We start from the raw sequence: 21,221 nt of genomic DNA on the forward strand, positions 1-21,221 counted from the left end.
CCTCTCCACCCCCAGGCCAGCTCTGCCTCTAGACCCAGCTCCTCCCCCATCCCCAGTTCTGCCCCCAGCTTGTGCGCCTCTTCTTAGCCAACTGTGCAGTACTGGAGGGAGGGCGCAGACAGATCCCATTACTGGTAAGGGGAGGCATGACAGGAAAAGTTTGGGCACCACTGCCCTAGAAGATAAAGTGTAAAGAAAAAAAAAAGTAACTTTGCAATCTATAGCTTGTAGTCTTAATAGACAGGAACTTTATGAACTTGCTGTCAACAGTCATAGCAGTAGTGAGGCCTACCAGGATGATGGAGTGTAGCAAACCCCTGAGGGGCTTCATTGTTGACACATTGTTATTCCTATCCTAATCCTTCACTGCTGCTTTTGCTTTTTTTAATGCAACCTGTCTAAGGAAAAAAATGCTGAGTAAGTGTATGCGCTTGCTGCTAGGCGACCGAAATGAGGTGAAAAGGGTTTGGGTGAAAGGGAGTGGAATTCTTTTGGCAGGTCCCTCAAATCTCCTTTCAGCTTGACGGCAGCTGCTGGCTGGCTGGCTCTTTCCAGTCATTCCTGTCTCTGCAGCTGCTCTGCTGGAGAGACACACCCAGCAGTGAAGGAATACAGAGTTCTAAGAGGTTTCTAGTTCAGAGTGTTGTTTTTTTCCCCTCCCCTTCATTTTAGTAGGTGAAGGCTAGCATTTGAAAAAGTAACAATTCTCTTTCCTTCAGCAATTGAATGGGAAGCTGAGCAGTTGATGTTTAAGAAGCGTTCTTTGTTTCATAAAGCAGAATGTGACACCGTTTTCATTTGAATCTTGCCTTGCTTTGTCATTTCAGAAGCATTTCATTTTCTCAATTTCTTTCCCTCTGATTATTTTTGTCAGTCTTGCAGAGAAAAAATGGCAAACCAGCCTTTCTAAAATCCCTTGGAGTTGGAAGTTATTAGAGGAGCTGTCAATGGGAAAGGTCTAAAAGAAAGTGTCCTGTTTCCATTCTCTCTTTTATGAGCTGAATGGTTGTGTAAGAGTGTTGAACTTCAGAAACTTTTCACCTTGTCATGAAGTGCAGGGGAAACCAAGCCAACGTCATGTTTCCCATAGGGTTCATCCCAGATGTCACCTTCATGGATGCAGAGGGACCAGCAGAATTCTGCAATTCTAATTCAGAAAAGGGAAGGTATGGGGAGCCTGAACAAGGGAGAAGCAGCATGGGGGAGGATCCAGATGCAGATCCACCACCATTTTGTCCTTGTGGGGGGAAGCTCACTGGCTGGTGGGCTCCTAGAGTCCTGGGGCTGCAGCAACAGTCCAAAGGGAAGGATTCCTTTTCCCCATTCCCTGTGAGTATACCCAGTGCACAGCCTGGCCATTAGCCCTATGTATTGAAAGCAAACACATTGTCTAAATGCTCAATTTTCTATCATAAGTGAGAGGACCAGCAGGAGAAGAATTATAATGACTAGCAATATAAAACCAGTCTCTCTTCCCATTCTGAAAGGGCAGTTTGGAAGCTAAGCATGTGCAGTAAGATATTTCCCAGGAAGCGTTGCAGGAAATGTGACAATGGATCTCTAGAATCCTTTGGGATACAATTAAAAGGAGGTTTACATCAGAAGTATGTACAAATACAATGAATAATTCAATATGCTGCACCCATTTGAAGCCTATAACGATTTTGGCAGCTTTAGCAAATACCTACCGAAGAAGCAGGCATTTTGACAATGTTGTAATCTCAGGATATTGCATTTATTTTTCTTTTTGTTTCCACTGATTCCCCATCCTCTTCCCTTTTTGACAACATCCACTGCAATGCCAGGCAGATTATTATGGGCATTCACTTCTCTTTGAAGTGAATGCCAAAGGCTGCCTGAATTGATCAGCAGGAGGAACTCCTCCTTCGGCTTTTTACTGTCTAGAAAGCTAGAGACCTACAGCATGAGTCTCCAAACCTGTCATCCACATGGCATTGGAACAGCACACTGCCAGGCACTTCAGTTATAAGGATGCCTAATATTGTGTTGCAGGGCGAGATAGTAACTAGTCCTGCAGTGCTGTGCAAAAGGAAGGAAGCGGCAAAGAGTCCTGTGGCACCTTATAGACTAACAGACGAGTTGGAGCATAAGCTTTTGTGAGTGAATACCCACTTTGTCGGATGCATGTCCGATGAAGGAAGGAAAGAGCATCAGGAGCCTTTTCCCTTGTGCCCCTGTGCATTGTTCAGGCAGTCATGGTCTTTGTTGCATTATCACCCAAGGAACAAGAGAGTATATCATTGACAGCAATGCTTATAAGGGGGCCCCACACTGCATCCTCTGCACCAGAAAGCAGAGTTGGACCAGAGCAGGGAAGAAGTGATGATGATAACGAGGCTAGTCACCTTGATTTCAAGGACAACGTGGACAATCACAGTTTGTACTAATGGGACATTGCATGACAACATAAAACGATTCAGGAAGAACAAGGTTGACAGCACTGGCCAAAGAGCCATTTGCCTATTTGTGTTGATTGAGCTGCACATTGTTTCCATGCCTGTTGCAGTGGTTCCAGCAGCTCAGTGCGATTCGTCTCAAAAGTGTGGACACCCACCCTTAAGACATGGTGTGATGGAATAAGATCCATCACCAGTTGCTCAATGGTCGAGTCAGAAATGTTGGTTTTGCACAGATTTTGTGTCACGGTGCCTTTGAAACGTTTAATATACCCTCAATGGTTATAATGCCGAAGTTTAATTCGGAATACAAGACTTGTTTTGAGAGATGTGATGCCATTTGAAGAGCTATGAATGGCTTCTTCTAGCATCACAGCTAAGAATACACCAAAAGGGCTAGAGCAAGGACATATTCTTGCTTCACCCCATTTGTGATTGGAAATGGGTCTGTTAGGTCAGTAGTTTGAAAACTGCGTGTCGTGACCCAGTACTGGGTCTTGGAATGTAAGGCACTGGATCGCGGCAGCTCTGGTTAGCACCACCAACTGGCCGTTAAAAGTCCCGTCAGCAGTGCTGCCCGGCTAAGGCAGGCTAGTCCCTACCTGTTCTGACAGCATGCGGTGCCCCAGAAGCGGCCAGCAGCAGGTCCAGCTCCTAGGCTGGGGGGGGCCCACAGGGCTCCGTGCGCTGCCCCTACCCCGAGCATCAGCTTCGCACTCCCATTGGCCGGTATCCTGTGAATGGGATCTGAGGGGCAGTGCCTGTGGACAAGAGCTGCGCGGAGCTGCTTGCGCGCCTCTCTCTAGGATCCAGACCTGATGCTGGCTGCTTCCGGGGCGCAGCGTGGTCCGCGGTGCCAGGACTGGCAGGAAGCCTGCCTTAGCATCCCTGCTGCGCCGCTGGCTGGGAGCTACCCGAGGTGAGCCTGTGCCCCAACCCCCTGTCCCAGCCCTGATCCCCCCCACAAACTCAGAGCCCCTTCCTGCATCTCCAAACCACTCATCCCCATCCCTGCCCCAGAGCCTGCACCCCAACCCCCTGCCCCAGAGACCCCTCCCACACCCATAACCGCTCATTCCCAGCCCCACCCCACAGCCCTCACCCTCGAACCCCAACCCTCTGCCCCAGCCCTGAGCCCCTCCCACCCCACAAACCCCTCATCCCCAGCTCTTTTGGGTCGTGAGCATCAACAATTTTCTTCAACTGGGTCGCCAGAAAAAAAGTTTGAAAACCACTGCTGTAGCTCCCTTGCTTTGTAGCTCAAAGACTGCCTTGACTCAGGGCCTGTCTAAATCCTGGAGTGGAGTAAGCAATCCTCAAATAGATTGCTGACTGCGCTATCACTCTGAAGTAGAACAGTCTGAATCCAGATACTATATCTGGCTACGTAGTCAATTAATTTGGGCATGAATCTCTCCTAGTTGGACCAATCAGTAGTTGGCACCACATTTTCCAGAGAGCTCAGTATCTGAATTCCCTGGCTAAGTGATTATACCAGTTCAGCTGCAGCACAGAAAACACCCAGACAGTATTAAATTCCAAGTACACGTTGCAAGACTCTGAGTAGTTTGTGCAGGAGCAGTGAGTCCAGTGCTCTGGAAAGAATGGCCATTTTGTCAAAAATTTCTTATTTGTGGAAGGAATGTTTTGAGAACAATCTTCTGAAAGAGCTGACCGTTTATCATATTGTTCACAAACTGAACAGCCTGATTAACATGAGGTACCATAGCTGTTAAATGCCTGATGTTATTTTGTTAAGTGTACTCTTATCTTCTCCCAAAAATGAAGTTACCATAATCATAGCTACCGGGAGAGAGTTACAGAAGTTAACCCAAAGTAACTCCACATTAACTGAAATTTATATTAGAAGGTTTGTGGGTATGTTTTCAGCATACCAAAAAATTACAAATACAGTTTAAGAAAGTGTGACTTCTCAAAAATTCCATCTCTTTCTACCAGCCACAAGAGCTTTCCTTCCATATGCCATGCTGGTGTGTGAATTTTCTCCTTTACAGCTACTGCCATCTAGGATAGTGGATTTCAAACTTTTTTTCTGGCAACCCAGTTGAAGAAAATTATTGATGCCTGCGACGCAACAGAGCTGGGCATGAGGGGTTTGGGGTGTGGGAGGGGCTCAGGGTTGGGGCAGAGGGTTGGGGTGTGGGAGTGAGGGCTGCGGGGTGGGGCCGGGAATGATGAGTTATGGTTGTGGGAGGGGGCTCTGGGCTGGGCTTGTGGTGTGGGAGGGGGTCAGGGCTCTGAGCTGGGGGTGCAGGCTCTGAGGTAGGGCCAGGGATGAGGGTTTGGGGTGCAGGAAGGGGCTCTGGGTTTTGGGGGGGAACTCAGGGCTGCGGCAGAGGACTGGGGGGTTGGGGTGCAGGCCTACCTTGGGCGGCTCCCTGTCAGCGGCACAGCGGGGGTGCTAAGGCAGGCTTCCTTAGTGCAGAGCTGGTGCTTGGTGCAGGGACAGTGCACGGAGCCCCGTGGGGCGCCCCCCCCCCCAAGAGCCAGACCTGCTGCTGGCCGCTTCCGGAGCTTATTGCGGTGTCAGAAAAGGTAGGGACTAGCCTGCCTTAGCCGGGCAGCACCGCCGACAGGACTTTTAGTGGCCTGGTCGGCAGTGCTGACCAGAGCCTCTGAGACCCTGTGCCTTATATTCCATGACCCAGTACTGGGTCACGACCCACAGTTTAAAAACCACTGGTCTAGAAAAGCCTTCCTGTAACTCTCTGCAAGGAGACAGTACTAGGGCTTGTTCGTATGAGAAAGTTGCTTCCGTTGAATCAGCTTTTAAACTGATATAGTTAAACCAGTGCAAAAGGCAGTGTGGGACAATCTTATCTTCATAGAAAAGTGGCTTATTTCAATGAAGTCTTCAGAACAGATTTAACTAAACTGAAATAAGCCACTCTTCTACAGATAGTATCCACACAGTCTTTTGCACCAGTTTAAGTATATCTGTTTAAATTTACACCATAGGTTATACTGGTGAACCCTTTTATTATTTTATTAATTTATTAAGGAGATGGATCAGGGAGAGAGGCAGACAGCAATATATACCATATACTGTCTGGTCTCTTAAATACATTTTAGTTCTGTAAAGTATTTTGCATCACAGTTCTCAGGAAAGATCAAAGGCTGGATTCTTGCCTGTTTCTCAAAAAGAAAAGGAGGACTTGTGGCACCTGAGAGACTAACACATTTATTTGAGCATAAGGGAGGGAGCCTTGCTCTTCCTCACTCTCCCTTCACCTCTGCACAAGTTGGCCAGCATTCCATTGGGGAGTGGTGCTTCCATCTAGCTGCTGTCCCAAACGGGGCAGTGTTAGGCTGGGAACATCACCCACCACCCTTTCTGTACCAATTCACAGAGCTGGCTGAGCAAAGAGCAAGGAGCACGTTAACCCCTCTCATGGGGTAGTGCTGCTACTGCTCTGGCATGTGCATTCTGGGAACCACGGCAGGAACAGGGGCATGAGCCAGATAGAATTTCTCCCTGGGAGTCAAATTTGCAGTGCAGCCTCTCTCTACCTGAGAGTGCCAAGGGCAGAATTTTGTCCTGTCACTGTATGGTATTTGTGACCAGTTGGGGATATGTCTGTGTCGAATTGTGAATTCCATTTTGTTTCAGGGACTCATATTTTGTATAGCAACTTCCTTTGTGGATTAGAGTATCCATTTTATAGCAGGGGCTTGATACTTATGTCTGAGAAATTATGACAAAGCAATAAAGGGCCATCAAAGCTGACTAACTCTTTTCTACTGGTAGGGTCATTGACTTTTAATTAATCTCTACTCAGAAGCCAACCATGGGTGGGGAAGTGGACCCCAAAAATCTCCCATCTGAAGCACATGAGCTAAAAGGGGACAGAGACTGTTTTTAAAGAGGGATGCTTCACTAAGCAAAGGGCCAGACCTCAAGCACAGGAAAGAAGACCAGAATAATGAAGGCAGGCAGGGCTGCTTATCCTAAGGATGTTGCTCAAACCCAGGACAAACAGGAGGCGTGAGATTAGACCTGGGGGATAGGGCGGAACAGGATATGTTCAGGATTTAGTTATTTTCCAAAGATCTATTACTCTGTTGTGTGCTCTGTTAAGAGTAAACTGTATAGTTAAACAAATTCCTTTGTTAAGTCTGTGTTCCTTGCTTTTCAGCCACCTTGTCTAGATGGATTTAACTAGAAACTGGAGTTCACACAGCCAGGTGGACTCTGGGGAATCTTGTCTAAGCAACTGAGGTCTTGGGTGGGCTGAGGCCTGGTTCTGAGGTTTAAGAAGGCACAACTGCAAGATGCCCATTGCCCAAGAAGGATATCATACACATGGTCTACACCTAAGATCATGCCTGTGAGACCCAGAGCTACGAACAGTGGCCAGCATTTGCACAGAACCAGCAGGGTTATTAGAACTATGGGGGATTCATCAGTTGGGTTCACGAACAGACTGGTCTATCCAGAGAGGAGAACCGGGCTAGGTTGTAATAGTATGGTATAGCAAACCAGTGTTGAATAGACCATAGGCTGTGGAGCCAGTGGTCGGTACCCAGGCCATGAGCCAACCACTTTTTGGCCAAGCAAAACCTGAGTGGCGTGGCAACCCCAGGCACCAGGTCACAATGCTACTCGCTCAAATTTGGCTTGTCCTCCCCTTAGGCCAGGGTTTATATGCCCTTCTCTGAACCCCATTGCATACCACCAGAACCTTTAATATGTGTGGTCCCCCCCCCACTATCAACAGTTATGTGTTGTCTCTGATGGAGGGGCAGTCAAGCCAAACCTGAGTGGCTCTGTGACCCCATGCATCAAGTCACCATACCACTTGCTCAGATTTAGAGTAGGTAGGTAAAGGGACTAATAAGGATGGGTTAAGCTGCTGCTGGGCTGGGCACCTGAGAGGCGGAAGAGGAGGGTCAGGTTGGAAGGGAATCTGTGCCTCCTCCCCCCACAAACATTTTAATGGCGCTCTGCAGCCCCTGGAACAGACTACAATGGTGTTGGGAGTTGGCTTATCTTCATGAGAGAACTGCATTAGTAGCACAACTGTCATTACTGACTGTAGATTAATAACCTGACACTTCATCTGGTTCATGATGAATTTACTTGGATTACATCTGCAACCCCTCTCTCCTCAGCCTTTGGAGCAACAGCCATTTATATAGGTGCCTCTAGCTCAAATTAGATTGTTGTGTTTCCTTAACAAGCAGCTGATCTCATGTGTGGCCACGTTGCATAACCTTGGAGACTGCAACACTGGAAAGCTACCAAAGGAATCAGGGTCTTGAAGGATGAGGTGGAGATTGTTTGGTGTGTTTGAGATGAGGGAGGCAGTTCCAATCATATGGGGCTTCATGGAAGAAGGCAGAAAGTGGGAAAAGAAGGTACCTCAGTATTCCTGGGATAGGTTAATTAGAAAGTCTTCCATAGAGAAAGAAGGTATTTTTCTCAATCCTCCATTTAACTTAAAACAGAGTCTATGTAAGTGTATGTACAGATTGTTCAAAATCTTATTTGACTCCTTCTCCCCACTTCCCTCCTGCCCATCGTTTTGATTTAACATAACACTTTCCCAATGACTTGGTAGACTAGTGGAGTGAAGACATCTTCCTGAATAATGGAATTCGCTAGCTACTATGAATTAATTATGTCTTTGACAGTGTTTGAGAACAATTACGGAAAATTACTTAGAGAGAGCTTTCAGCAGCCAGTATGTCACTACCTGTTGTAGAAACACAGGAGACTGGAATAGCATACCTGCTAGGCATTTGACAGTTTTAATCAAAAGAGTTTCAAAACTCCCTTGCTGTGCATCCACCTACTGATAGTCAACAAACATTCACTTCAGTAATGGCCTTTCTCCTCAACCAGTGTGTGACCTGGATAACTCTTACCTCAGTAGATTTTCTTTGGCTGGGCTGTGATGCAGATTCCCTGTGATAGATAATTGGTAGATTGTCACAGTCATTGCTGGTTCATCACTAATATCACCTTTTCCACAAAGAACATTTTATAGACCAGTCTATTTCTACATTCATTTTTCTCTATTTCTAGTCATATTCAAGGACTTCTGCTATTATAAGTGGCACCAGAACTTGTTAAAATGTTGTTTTTATGTAGTGTGGTCCCTTGAGAGTCCAGGCTGCTGCATACAGGAAGGTTTCCAAGTCATCTGTGCACAGACAGGATTATTCAGTCTGATATTCCTTACAGTTAGAATGAACTTATTTTGCATCCTGGAAATTGAAAAGCTGGCATGACATCCAGCAGGAACAAAATTTAGGTAATGAATGTGACCAAATTAAAAAATGTCACTTCTCAAACCTTCACTATTTTTGGTGATGTACACAATGAGGTCCCAATCTTGATCTCATTGTAACCAGTGAGAAAATTACCAGTGACAGCAGGGAGCAGCCCAAAGTTTGCTTTTTTGTCCTGTGTGTTTTACCTGAGAAATAGATATCAAAAGTGATTTGGTTTTTGTTCTGCTTGGTAGTGACTGAATAAGTTACATGCAAGTCATGTCCTATGCTTTTCATCCATTGCCTTCTGCCCTTCCTTTAACTGGGGGGGAACACCTCAAGAGCAGTGACACAAGCCTGAGCCAGTAAAAAGATGCCGTCCATTCTGAATAGGACTTGGTCCCAAATGCCTGAGAGAGAATTATACTACCATCCTGACCATAATATTTAGTTGTTTGGCCTCAGACACAGTTCTACTCTAGAGTATTGGCTAAACTTATTTTAAAATTATTTTACATCCTTGCAAACAGAATAAATAGTTCCCATATTGAGTCAGTATTTTCTGCCCCATGCCAAAATCTTATCATTAATAATATGAAGGCCCCAGTTATGACTGGAAAACATATTGCCCAAATTGCTAAAATATGGCCTTGAATGGCTTAAAGACTGCATTGTAGAAAAACAGATCCTAGCAAACCATCTGCATCTTTTTTGTTCTTCTTCTTTCCTCCCTCTGCCCCATTATTCTCCCAGCTTGATTATTTTTGTTGATCTTTATATTTTATGCTTTAAAAAAATCCTTTTCAATAAGCTTTGGTGCAGTAATAGAAATTTGACAGTGCTCTAGGATTCAGACTTAATAGTGTCACGTATGTCACTCACATGAGAGTGAACTTAGGTGTATCTGCTGCTGTCATACACCTGATTTGAATTGTAAGTGGGAAGACTGCCTAGCAGGCTTTATAATAATTTTAGCGTGACAGACAAGATGACATGGTATTACAAAAAGACTCTGAGTCTGCTTACTCTTTGCATACTCAACTCATATCTTAACAATGAAATGAAACATAATGCTAAGTGCCTGTCCTAAAATACGGTGTTAAGGTAACAGTTACTCACTTACGAGTGAAGAGTCCAGATTAGCCAGTATCACTGGAAGAGTAAGCTACAGGTACAATAAAACACATGGTACCAAATTCTGCCCTCAGGTACACATGTTCAGCTGACCTGGATTTTAAAGGAAGTTGCAAGTGCATGTGCGAGGAAAGAATTTGGCCTTAAGTAAAGAGAAAATGTGGCTTCAAGTAAAGAGAAACTTGCAGTATAATCATGTGAGATTAGAGATCTGGGAAAACAGTAATAAACTTTATTACTAATCCTTTAAAACACCAAAAGGTCCTCATTGCGATCATGACTGACTGCTTTCCTCAAACACTAGTAAAGAAGGGTTGTTAGTTGTCCTTAGGGCATGGGTGGGCAAAGTATGGCCCATGGGCCACATCCGGCCGTTCAAACATTTTAATCCGCCCCTTGAGCTCCCATTGGCCAGGGAGCAGGGTCCAGGGCTTGCCCTGCTTTGCACATGTTGTGGCTCTGCGCGGCTTCCGGAAGCAGTGGCATTTCCCCCCTCTGGCTCCTATGCGTAGGGTCAGCCATGGGGCTCCACATGCTGCCCCCACCCCAAGCGTCTCCCCCTCAGCTCCCATTGGCAGGGAACCATGGCCAATGGGAGCTGCAGGGGCGGCACGCCGAGCCTCCTGGCTGCGGCTCTGCGTAGAGCTGGAGGAGGACCTTACAGAAGGACCTAGACAAATTGGAGGATTGGGCCAAAAGAAATCTAATGAGGTTCAATAAGGATAAGTGCAGGGTCCTGCACTTAGGATGGAAGAATCCAATGCACCGCTACAGACTAGGGACCGAATGGCTCGGCAGCAGTTCTGCGGAAAAGGACCTAGGGGTGACAGTGGACGAGAAGCTGGATATGAGTCAGCAGTGTGCCCTTGTTGCCAAGAAGGCCAATGGCATTTTGGGATGTATAAGTAGGGGCATAGCGAGCAGATCGAGGGACGTGATCGTTCCCCTCTATTCGACACTGGTGAGGCCTCATCTGGAGTACTGTGTCCAGTTTTGGGCCCCACACTACAGGAAGGATGTGGATAAATTGGAAAGAGTACAACGAAGGGCAACGAAAATGATTAGGGGTCTAGAGCACATGACTTATGAGGAGAGGCTGAGGGAGCTGGGATTGTTTAGTCTGCAGAAGAGAAGAATGAGGGGGGATTTGATAGCTGCTTTCAACTACCTGAAAGGGGGTTTCAAAGAGGATGGCTCTAGACTGTTCTCAATGGTAGCAGATGACAGAACGAGGAGTAATGGTCTCAAGTTGCAATGGGGGAGGTTTAGATTGGATATTAGGAAAAACTTTTTCACTAAGAGGGTGGTGAAACACTGGAATGCGTTACCTAGGGAGGTGGTAGAATCTCCTTCCTTAGAGGTTTTTAAGGTCAGGCTTGACAAAGCCCTGGCTGGGATGATTTAACTGGGACTTGGTCCTGCTTTGAGCAGGGGGTTGGACTAGATGACCTTCTGGGGTCCCTTCCAACCCTGATATTCTATGATTCTATGATTCTATGAGGGACATGCCGCTGCTTCCAGGAGCAGCTTGAGGTAAGCGCTGCCTGAAGCCTGCCCCTGCCCCGCTCTAGCACCCCAATCCTCTGCCCCAGCCCTGATCCCCCTCCCGCCCTCCGAACCCCTTGATCCCAGCCCAGAGCACCCTCCTGCACCCCCAACCCCTCTTCCTCAGCCCCACCCCAGAGTCCGTACCACTAGCCAGAGCCCTCACCTGCCCCCCTGCACCCCAACTCCCTGTCCCAGCTTGGAGCCCCCTCCTGCATCCTGAACTCCTCATTTATGGCCCCACCCAAGAGCCTGCACCCTCAGCCAGAGCCCGCACCCCCAGCCAGAGCCCTCACCCCAACCGACAATTTCATGAGCATTCATGGCCTGCCATACTATTTCTGTACCCAGATGTGGCCCCGGGCCAAAAAATTTGCCCACCCCAGTCCTAGGGCAAAGAAGCTCTGAATATTCTGTTACATCATGCTTATGGTATTAGTTGAGACAATCTTAATTTTAGCTTTTCATAAAGTCTTCTTTACTAATCTAATTTCAAAACTGTAGCAGTAGGAACAGTTACAGTCATATTGAAGGTAAATATTTTCCTATTAAAGTGGCTGAAAATGATTGAGTGGAGAAAGATTTTTCTACCAGGGTTTATAGAAACTGCTCCTTTAATTCATTTTTTTTTAAATTAGTAATTGAAGTGAATAACTGATATGGCTTTATTGATTCTTACACCTCTGAATAGGAGACGTATTCCTTTTAGCCATCCCTAGGGAATAATACACCCTATGTAATAGTCCATTTTGCCATTAGATGTCACTGTTGTTCCACAGAAATACAGTTACAAGGGTAGGAGTACTTGTGGCACCTTAGAGACTAATAAATTTGAGCATAAGCTTTCGTGTAGCTCACGAAAGCTTATGCTCAAATAAATTTGTTAGTCTCTAAGGTGCCACAAGTACTCCTTTTCTTTTTGCGAATACAGACTAACACAGCTGCTACTCTGAAACCAGTTACAAGGTTGTTTCTCTGGATTTGTCTTTTAAAAAGAGAGTTGAGAAACAAGTTTCAAATGTTTGCTTCAGCTCTAATTACTGATTTATCATCTTCTGTACAATGTACATGAAACAGATCATTAACAACATGGGCAGTTCACCCAAAAGATTGTTGGATCAAATTCCTGATTCCTGGATAATGTTTTAGCTACTCTGTTACTCATCCAGATGGCTCTGTTATAAGATCTAATAAATTAGTCTGTCTAGTAGTTGACAGTCTATTTTTAGCCCCTGACTCTGATCTCTTTTATACCAGAATAAATCAGGAATAATTCCATTAAATCAATGGAATTACACTGCTATAAAACAAATGTGAGATCAGAATCTAGTTCTTAAAAAGTTTTATAATTGCCACTTTGAGTCATGCCTTAATTCTTTAAAGGGCTTGGCTTCAATATAGAGTTAACTCGAGTTATAAGTGGGGCATGGCTCCTAACTCATGGCCTGTCGACACACAAAACTCCTTAATTTGAATGTGGTCACGTTTTTAACTCGAGTTGATTGGCTCATTGGGGAGTACGTAGGATACAGTTCAAGATTGTACAGCTTTGTCAGCTGCTAGCACAGTCACTCTGTGGTGCTAATGCAATTGCTGTGCAGTAATTCAGTTGCTGGGGGCAGCTCTGTGTTATTTTGCAGCATGAGTGCTCACTTGATATGGGCCAACTCCAGTGTAGTTAACTTTGCAGTGAAGACCTAGTCATGGGCTGTAGCTTTGGAGAATATCTGCCCCTGTAGCCAGTATGTGACTTCTTAAATCAGCAATCAGAATTATAGTGTTTGGAATCAAGTTCCCAAGTAAAAACAATTGAATTATAGACTCACTTCTTATTAGAATGGGTATTTCAGATGTAAGGGCACTTTGCTGCCATGTTTCTGAGATGTTTGAGTAACTTTCTCTTTTTTCTTACTCTCTTATAAACTTTTATTTAGGAAGCTGCATTATGCAGACAACTTCCCATGGAATCAGAGACTATGGCCCCAGTTCAGACTGCTGTGACCACACCTGCCATGACACAAGACATGAGGACTATTACAAATAATGGATCGGATCCTTTCCTGAACAGGCAAGTTAATGTCCTCTTCATCAACTGTTTGGTTCTGTTGTTTTATCTGTGGCACAGATTGATTTGCAGATGCATTTCCCAAGCAAACCCCTAAATTCCCAAAGTTTTATAAGGATTGGCAAAATTCTAGTGCAACTCTGAAAACTTAGAGGTGTTGTCTCAAGAAGGAACTGGCCACGTCTTAACTATTCAGACATTTATTTAATGAAAATTATATGGACAGTAATACTGTCCAGTGAGAGAGACCAGATTAGATGAAAACTTTGTTTATGCTTCAGATGATAGAAGAGGACCTTAAAAAAAAAAAAAAGCCAAGAATAAGATAGAGGGGATCATAGCTGGGTGGGTAATACTGTAAGTGTATGTTAGAGACAGTATTACAGGTAGATTATATTCTTTTAGACTGCAGAACTATTGGAATGCAATTTTTATATCTAGAGAAAGTTTTTGTTTTTTTTCCCTCCAAGATAAAAACTGGTTCTACAGCAACCACTAGATATTTGGCTCTAAACTTTACAAAAATGGCCTCCAATTGTTGGCTTAGTTTCATGTGTACGGATACACCCATGTAAAAGCCTAACTACATTCACAAGTCATGTGTTTAAATCTCCAAATGGGTGCAGTTGCAGAAACAAAATTGTCTCTGCAGTGCTGGAGGCCAGACTAAATATCAGGGCAAATATTTACAAAATGGTATGGGGAAGACAGTGCACAAATCCTATGCACTGCTCTGAAAATGCCTACCTGGCAGTTTCTGAGATAGCTACGTTGGGCCTGGTTCTCTGTTATTGTGGACGAGTGCAAATGACCACACATGGTGCCCATCTAACAAAGTATTTAAGTCTAGTGTTTGGACTATTGTTCTCCTTTTCTCAACCACCACCCTCAGGGATTATTTCTGACAAGAATATCTTTACTGAGGCTTCTTCATGTTTCAATTCATAGTGGGCCATACCATTCCAGGGAACAGAGCACAGACAGTGGCCTAGGCTTAGGATGCTACAGTATACCAACAACACCTGAAGATTTCCTCAGCAATGTAGATGAGATGGACACAGGTAGGAACAAGGAATGTGCTTATTTTGTTTAAAATTTCATAAATTGTGTTTTATAACCAAATTTCTAATTGTGTGAAATGAGTAATAATCTCTCGTCCTTCCACATATAGGAATAGACAGGCTACGGGGCCCCCTCCTGCAAGGTGCTCAGTGCCTTCGCTCACATTTATGCCAGCATTTGTTAAAGGTGCTCAGCACTTCACAGGATGGGGCCTATGAAAAGTATTGTCTCTACTGGAACCCTTAACTTATAATGCATGAAAGCCTCCTCCTACTGAAATTAGAGATGTAAAAGATTAACCGGTTAACTGGTTAACCGATAAGCATCAGTCTTATCGGTTTCGGTTAATGGTTAATGATTAAACTCCACTGCCGGCTGGAGCCCAGGACTCCGCTGCCGCCCTGGGGGTGGCAGCCAGGAGAGATCCTGGGCATCCAGCCGGCAGTGGAGTCCCAGGCCTGGGGCTGGCCGCTGGGACCCAGGGCATGGGGGCCAGCAGTGGGGTCCCACGTAAAACATGGGTGTGCTGCTAGTTACCTGGTTAAATGTTTAACTTTGTAACGAATAAAATGTTCATCGGTTACACGGTTACTTTTTTTAACTGCTATTTACATCCATAATTGAAATGAAGAGATCTTTTGCCGCTGACTTCACTGAGGCCTTGATTTCACCCAGTACTAATAAATAAGGCTAAGATTTTTTCATGGATATTTTTAGTAAACGTCATGGGCAATAAAGAAAAATTCACAGAAGCCCGTGACCCATCCCTGACGTTTACTAAAAATATCCATCAGAAAATGGGGAGCTGCTGGGCAGCTCCAGGGGCCTGGCTGAGAGTTCCACCACCCATGGGGTCTCAGAGCTCCAGGGTACCCCCCCTCCGCAGCTGTGGGGGGCAGCCAGGAGTCTGGAGTCTCCCCTTGACTGCAGCCACTGGGAGCCCTTCAGCACCCCTTGCCTGAGAAGCTGCAGGGTCTCCCAGTTGCCCGTGGTGACCGGGAGCTGCAGGGTCTCCCACGACCTGTGACAACTGGTAGCTGCGGCGTACTCCTGCCACCTTGGAGCTCGGGGGGACCCACTGCCTTGGGTAGCAGTGGTACCGTGTGGCTCCTGGTTGCCCCAGGTGGCAGTGGTACCTTGCAGCTCCCAGCTGCCTGCAGGGTGCTCAGTGCCTTCGCTGGCTTCCACAACCTCTGTGATAAAATCGTAGCCTAACTAATAAAAAGATGCTTTAAGATATAGTTGAAGCATGAACTACCAATTGAGAGCCCAGCCCTGCATTCCTTGCCCTCCCAATACACTCAGAGGGTATGTCTACACTACGAAATTAGGTCGAATTTATAGAAGTAGGTTTTGTAGAAAGCGTTTTTATACAGTCAATTGTGTGTGTCCCCACACAAATGCTCTAAGTGCATGTGCCGGCGGAGTGTGTCCACAGTACCGAGACAACCATCAACTTCCAGAGCATTGCACTGTGGGTAGCTATCCCACAGTTCCCGCAGTCTCCACCACCCATTTGAATTCTGGGTAGAAATCCCAGTGCCGGATGGGGCTAAAACATTGTTGCAGGTGGTTCTGGGTACATATCGTCAAGCCCCCTTCCTCCCTCCCTCCGTGAAAGCAAGGGCAGACAATCGTTTTGCGCCTTTTTTCTTGAGTTACCTGTGCAGACTCCATACCACGGCAAGCATGGAGCCCGCTCAGCTAACTGTCTCCTGGGTATGTCTCCTGGGTGCTGGCAGACGCGGTACTGCATTGCTACACAGCAACAGTTTATTGCCTTTTGGCAGCAGACAATGCAGTATGACTGGTAGCCATCGTCAACATAGTTCAGGGTGTTCTTTTAACCGACCTCGATGAAGTTGCGGGCACCTGGGCAAACATGGGAGTGATTCAGCCAAGTAATTTCCCTTTTAAGTTTCGTTTCATGGCGATTCAGTCCTACCAGCACTGCACTGTCTTTTAAACTGCTGATATCAAGAGTAGTGACCCTGGGAAATTTGCAGGTCATAGTGGATGGCTTTGCTGCAATGGGATTCCCTAACTGTGGTGGGGCCATAAACGGAACCCATATCCCTATCTTGGCACCGGAGCACCAAGCCAGCGAGTACATAAACCGCAAGGGGTACTTTTCAATAGTGCTCCAAGCACTGGTTGGTCACAAGGGACGTTTCACCAACATCAATGTGGGATGGCCGGGAAAGGTACATGACACTCGCATCTTCAGGAACTCTGGTCTGTTTCAAAAGCTGCAGGAAGGGACTTTCTTCCCAGACCAGAAAATAACCCTTGGGGATGTTGAAATGCCTATAGTTATCCTTGGGGACCCAGCCTATCCCTTAATGCCATGGCTCATGAAGCCATACACAGGCAGCCTTGACAGTAGTCAGGAGCTGTTCAACTACAGGCTGAGCAAGTGCAGAATGGTGGTAGAATGTGCATTTGGACGTTTAAAAGCGCACTGGCGCAGTTTACTGACTCGGTTAGACCTCAGCAAAACCAGTATTCCCACTGTTATTACTGCTTGCTGTGCGCTCCACAAAATCTGTGAAAGTAAGTGGGAGATGTTTATGGCGGGGTGGGAGGTTGAGGCAAATCGCCTGGCTGCTGGTTACGCACAGCCAGACACCAGGGCGGTTAGAAAAGCGCAGGAGGGAACGGTGCACATCAGAGAAGCTTTGAAAACCAGTTTCATGACTGGCCAGGCTACGGTATGAAAGTTCACTTTGTTTCTCCTTGATGAAACCCCCCGCCCCTTGGTTCACTCTACTTCTCTGTAAGCTACCCACCCTCCTCTCCTCTCTTCCATCACCGCTTGGAGAGGCAATAAAGTCATTGTTGTTTCACATTCATGCATTCTTTATTAATTCATCACACAAATAGGGAGATAACTGCCAAGGTAGCCGGGGAGGGGTGGTGGAGGAGAGAAGCACCAGGAGGGGTGGTGGAGGAGGGAAGGACAAGGCCACACAGCACTTGAAAAGTTTAAAACTTTAAAACTTATTGAATGCCAGCCTTCTGTTGCTTGGGCAATCCTCTGGGGTGGAGTGGCTGGGTGGCCGGAGGGCCCCCCCCCCCCCGTGTTCTTGGGCATCTGGGTGAAGAGGCTATGGAACTTGGGGAGGAGGGTGGTTGGTTACACAGGGGCTTTAGCGGCGGTCTGTGCTCCAGCTGCCTTTCCTGCAGCTCAACCATATGCTGGAGCATATTAGTTTGATCCTCCAGCAGCCTCAGCATTGAATCCTGCCTCCTCTCATCACGCTGCCGCCACCTTTCAGCTTCAGCCCTCTCTTCAGCCCGCCACTTACTCTCTTCAGTCCCCAACCTCTCCTCCCAGTCATTTTGTGCTTTCCTGCACTCTGACTTTGTCTGCCTCCACGCATTCTTCTGTGCTCTGTCAGTGTGGGAGGACGGCATGAGCTCAGAGAACATTTCATCACGAGTGCATTTTTTTTGCCTTCTGATCTTCACTAGCCTCTGGGAAGGAGAAGATCCTGTGATCCTTGAAACACATGTAGCTGGTGGAGAAAAGAAAAGGGACAGTGGTATTTAAAAAGACACATTTTATAGAACCAATGGGTTCACTCTTTCATGGTAAACCTTGCTGTTAACATTACATACATAGCACATGTGCTTTCGTTCCAAGGTCGCATTTTGCCTCCCCCCACCACATGGCTAGCCCCCATCCCTCTCCCCTCCCCGTGGCTAACAGCAGGGAACATTTCTGTTCAGCTACAGGCAAACAGCCCAGCAGGAAGGGGCACCTCTGAATGTCCCCTTAAGAAAAGCACCCTATTTCAACCAGGTGACCATGAATGATACCACTCTCCTGAGGATAACACAGTGAGATAAAGAACAGATGTTATTTGAACGCCAGCAAACATACACTGCAATGCTTTGTTCTACAATGATTCCCAAGTATGTGCTATTGGCCTGGAGTGGTAAAGTGTCCTACCATGGTGGACGGAATAAGGCTGCCCTCCCCAGAAGCCTTTTGCAAAGTCTTTGGGATTACATCCAGGAGAATCGCAAATGCCAGGGCAAATTAATCATTAAACATGTTTGCTTTTAAACTATGTATAGTATTTTAAAAGGTGTGCTCACCAGAGGTCCCTTCTCCGCCTGGCGGGTCCGGGAGGCAGCCTTGGGTGAGTTCGGGGGGTACTGGCTTCAGGTCCAGGGAGAGAAACAGTTCCTGGCTGTCAGGAAAACCGGTTTCTCCGCTTGCTTGCTGTGAGCTATCTACAACTTCATCATCATCATCTTCCTCCTCCCCAAAACCTGTTTCCGTGTTGCCTCCATCTCCACTGAAGGAGTCAAACAACACAGCTGGGGTAGCGGTGGCTGAACCCCCTAAAATGGCATGCAGCTCATCATAGAAGCGGCATGTTTTGGACTCTGACGCGTTTTTGGACTCGGCCGTTTGCCTCTCTGGTTTTCTGGTAGGCTTGCCTCAGCTCCTTAAGTTTCATGCGTCACTGCTTCGGATCCCTGTTATGGCCTCTGTCCTTCATGCCCTGGGAGATTTTGACAAATGTTTTGGCATTTTGAAAACTGGAACATAGTTCTGATAGCCCGGATTCCTCTCCCCATACAGCGATCAGATCCCGTACCTCCCGTTCGGTCCATGCTGGAGCTCTTTTGCAATTCTGGGACTCCATCATGGTCACCTCTGCTGATGAGCTCTGCACTCACCTGCAGCTTGCCACACTGGCCAAACAGGAAATTGAAATTAAAAAGTTTGTGCGCCTTTTCCTGTCTACCTGGCCAGTGCATCTGAGTTGAGAGTGCTGTCCAGAACGGTCACAATGGAGCACTCTGGGATAGCTCCTGGAGGCCAATACTGTCTAATTGTGTCCACAGTACCCCAAATTCGACCCGGCAAGGCTGATTTCAGTACTAATCCCCTTGTCGGGGGTGGAGTAAGGAAATCGATTTTAAAAGCCCTTTAAGTTGAAAAAAAGGGCTTAGTCGTGTGGACGGGTGCAGTGTTAAATCGATTTAACACTGCTAAATTCGACCTCAACTCCTAGTGTAGACCAAGGCAGAGGTATGCAAGGAATGATGAATTGGATGCTAAGGGTGAGAGTTTAAAATTGTCAACCAGATCTTCTAGGTGGCTTTGAAAGACCTCAATGTATGTAGGACTGTTGAAAAGTTAATATAACATAGTACAGTGCTGCACTTCTACAGTACTTAGCACAATGGGCCCTAATCCATGATTGAGGCCTGTGAGAGCTATCACAATATAAATAACTTCCAGCAAGCATATACCACTCAACTGCTTACAGTGGAATCTGATATAGTAAAACTCTATTTATATTGAAGAATAAAATCTGCTTATTGTTTCCCTGGTCATAGAATATCAGGGTTGGAAGGGACCTCAGGAGGTCATCTAGTCCAACCCCCTGCTCAAAGCAGGACCAATCCCCAATTTTTCCCCCAGATCCCTAAATGGCCCCCTCAAGGATTGAATTCACAACCCTGGGTTTAGCAGGCCAATGCTCAAACCACTGAGCTCTCCCTCCCCCCCAGTATTTGGTCGTGGTCATGCAAATGAAAAATTGTAGTTGTTGTTAGAGTGAACTCTGCTTATAGTTTTTCTGTTAACAGTATTAGTGATTTCAGGATTCCACTTTATTACTGGTATGGTTAGCTGCAGGGCTGTTATTCATATATGGGTGTGATTTACAATGTGGGCCATAATATTCTGACTCCCATACAAACAGCACCCAATTCAAGCTCACAGTTCTGCATCTTGCGCTACATCAATCAGTGATTTCAGTGGGAATTTGGGGCATGCAAGGAATGTGTAGGGTCAAGTTCTTCAGTGACAACTTGAAAAAGGGAGCACAATAAGGGGCCCTATTTTTCATCTGTCAGCATGGAGAGTTGTGTGTGAATCCCCCTGATAGAAAATTGAAGATATAGTCCAAAAGTGAGCCAGTGAGTTTTGGAAGGATTTCCTATGTATCTGGCCCAGGTTTGATTTGCAGGGTTTCAGGACCAGATTCTTCCTTTACTCATTTGGCCTAATACGTGACTGCACTAAGTCAGTGGAATTCTTCGGGGAATAAAGTACTACCCCACATGAGTAAGCCTGGCAGAATCTAATCCTCGGTGAATTGGTTTTAGCTCTTCAAATTTCTGCGTTGTCTAGTTTTGTCGGAATTCGTTGTGTCATGAGAACAGTCTCCCAAGAAGGGCCATTGCATTGGGATTTCCTTTCCAAACATGTGCACAGTTCATTTAGATATTGAATTTTTTTTATTACTATCTTCACATTGTTTAAAAGATGAAAGTAAATTATTAGGAAACACCAATTCTCTCCAGCTACTGAAATAAGTCAGTGAAGTCAATGGGACTCAAGACTACCTTTGGAATCAGTGGGAGTTCTGGGTGTGCAGTGAGTACGCAGTCATGCCCTTAATGATTTTACTGTTCATTATTGTTAATTGAGCCAAAAAATAGAGTAATAACATTGCAAAGGAAAGTTCCTGTAAAACAGTCATTAGCCTTAGTTTAAACTATGGGCTATGGATGAAATTCACTCCTGTGCAGAGAGCCAGAGCATAGTGCTTAAGTGGGATTTGACTCCATTAGCTCTCTGCACAGGGATGAATTTCACTGACTGCTTAAGTGAGGGAACAGAGGCTGATTATTCAAATACTGTTGACAAGAACTTTTTTGTGCTTTTGACAGCACAACAAAAGAGAAATCCTTCTCTGGATATGCTTTTCTGTAAGCAAAAGAGGCTTGAC

At 46.0% G+C, this 21,221-nt stretch overlaps 1 protein-coding gene across 1 annotated transcript in view; it reads left to right on the plus strand.

Annotated features, from left to right (window-relative positions):
* The window catches only part of WWTR1 (WW domain containing transcription regulator 1), a 128,106-nt gene that overhangs the window by 103,162 nt on the left and 3,723 nt on the right, over nt 1–21,221 (plus strand). The window contains exons 4-5 of the mRNA XM_038417750.2: nt 13,268–13,401; nt 14,347–14,459. Of these exons, the coding sequence (XP_038273678.1) occupies nt 13,268–13,401; nt 14,347–14,459 (247 nt within the window). The remainder of the gene's footprint in view (nt 1–13,267; nt 13,402–14,346; nt 14,460–21,221) is intronic.

The sequence above is a fragment of the Dermochelys coriacea genome, chromosome 9 (assembly GCF_009764565.3).
Source record: "Dermochelys coriacea isolate rDerCor1 chromosome 9, rDerCor1.pri.v4, whole genome shotgun sequence".
NCBI classification, from domain to species: Eukaryota; Metazoa; Chordata; order Testudines; family Dermochelyidae; genus Dermochelys; species Dermochelys coriacea.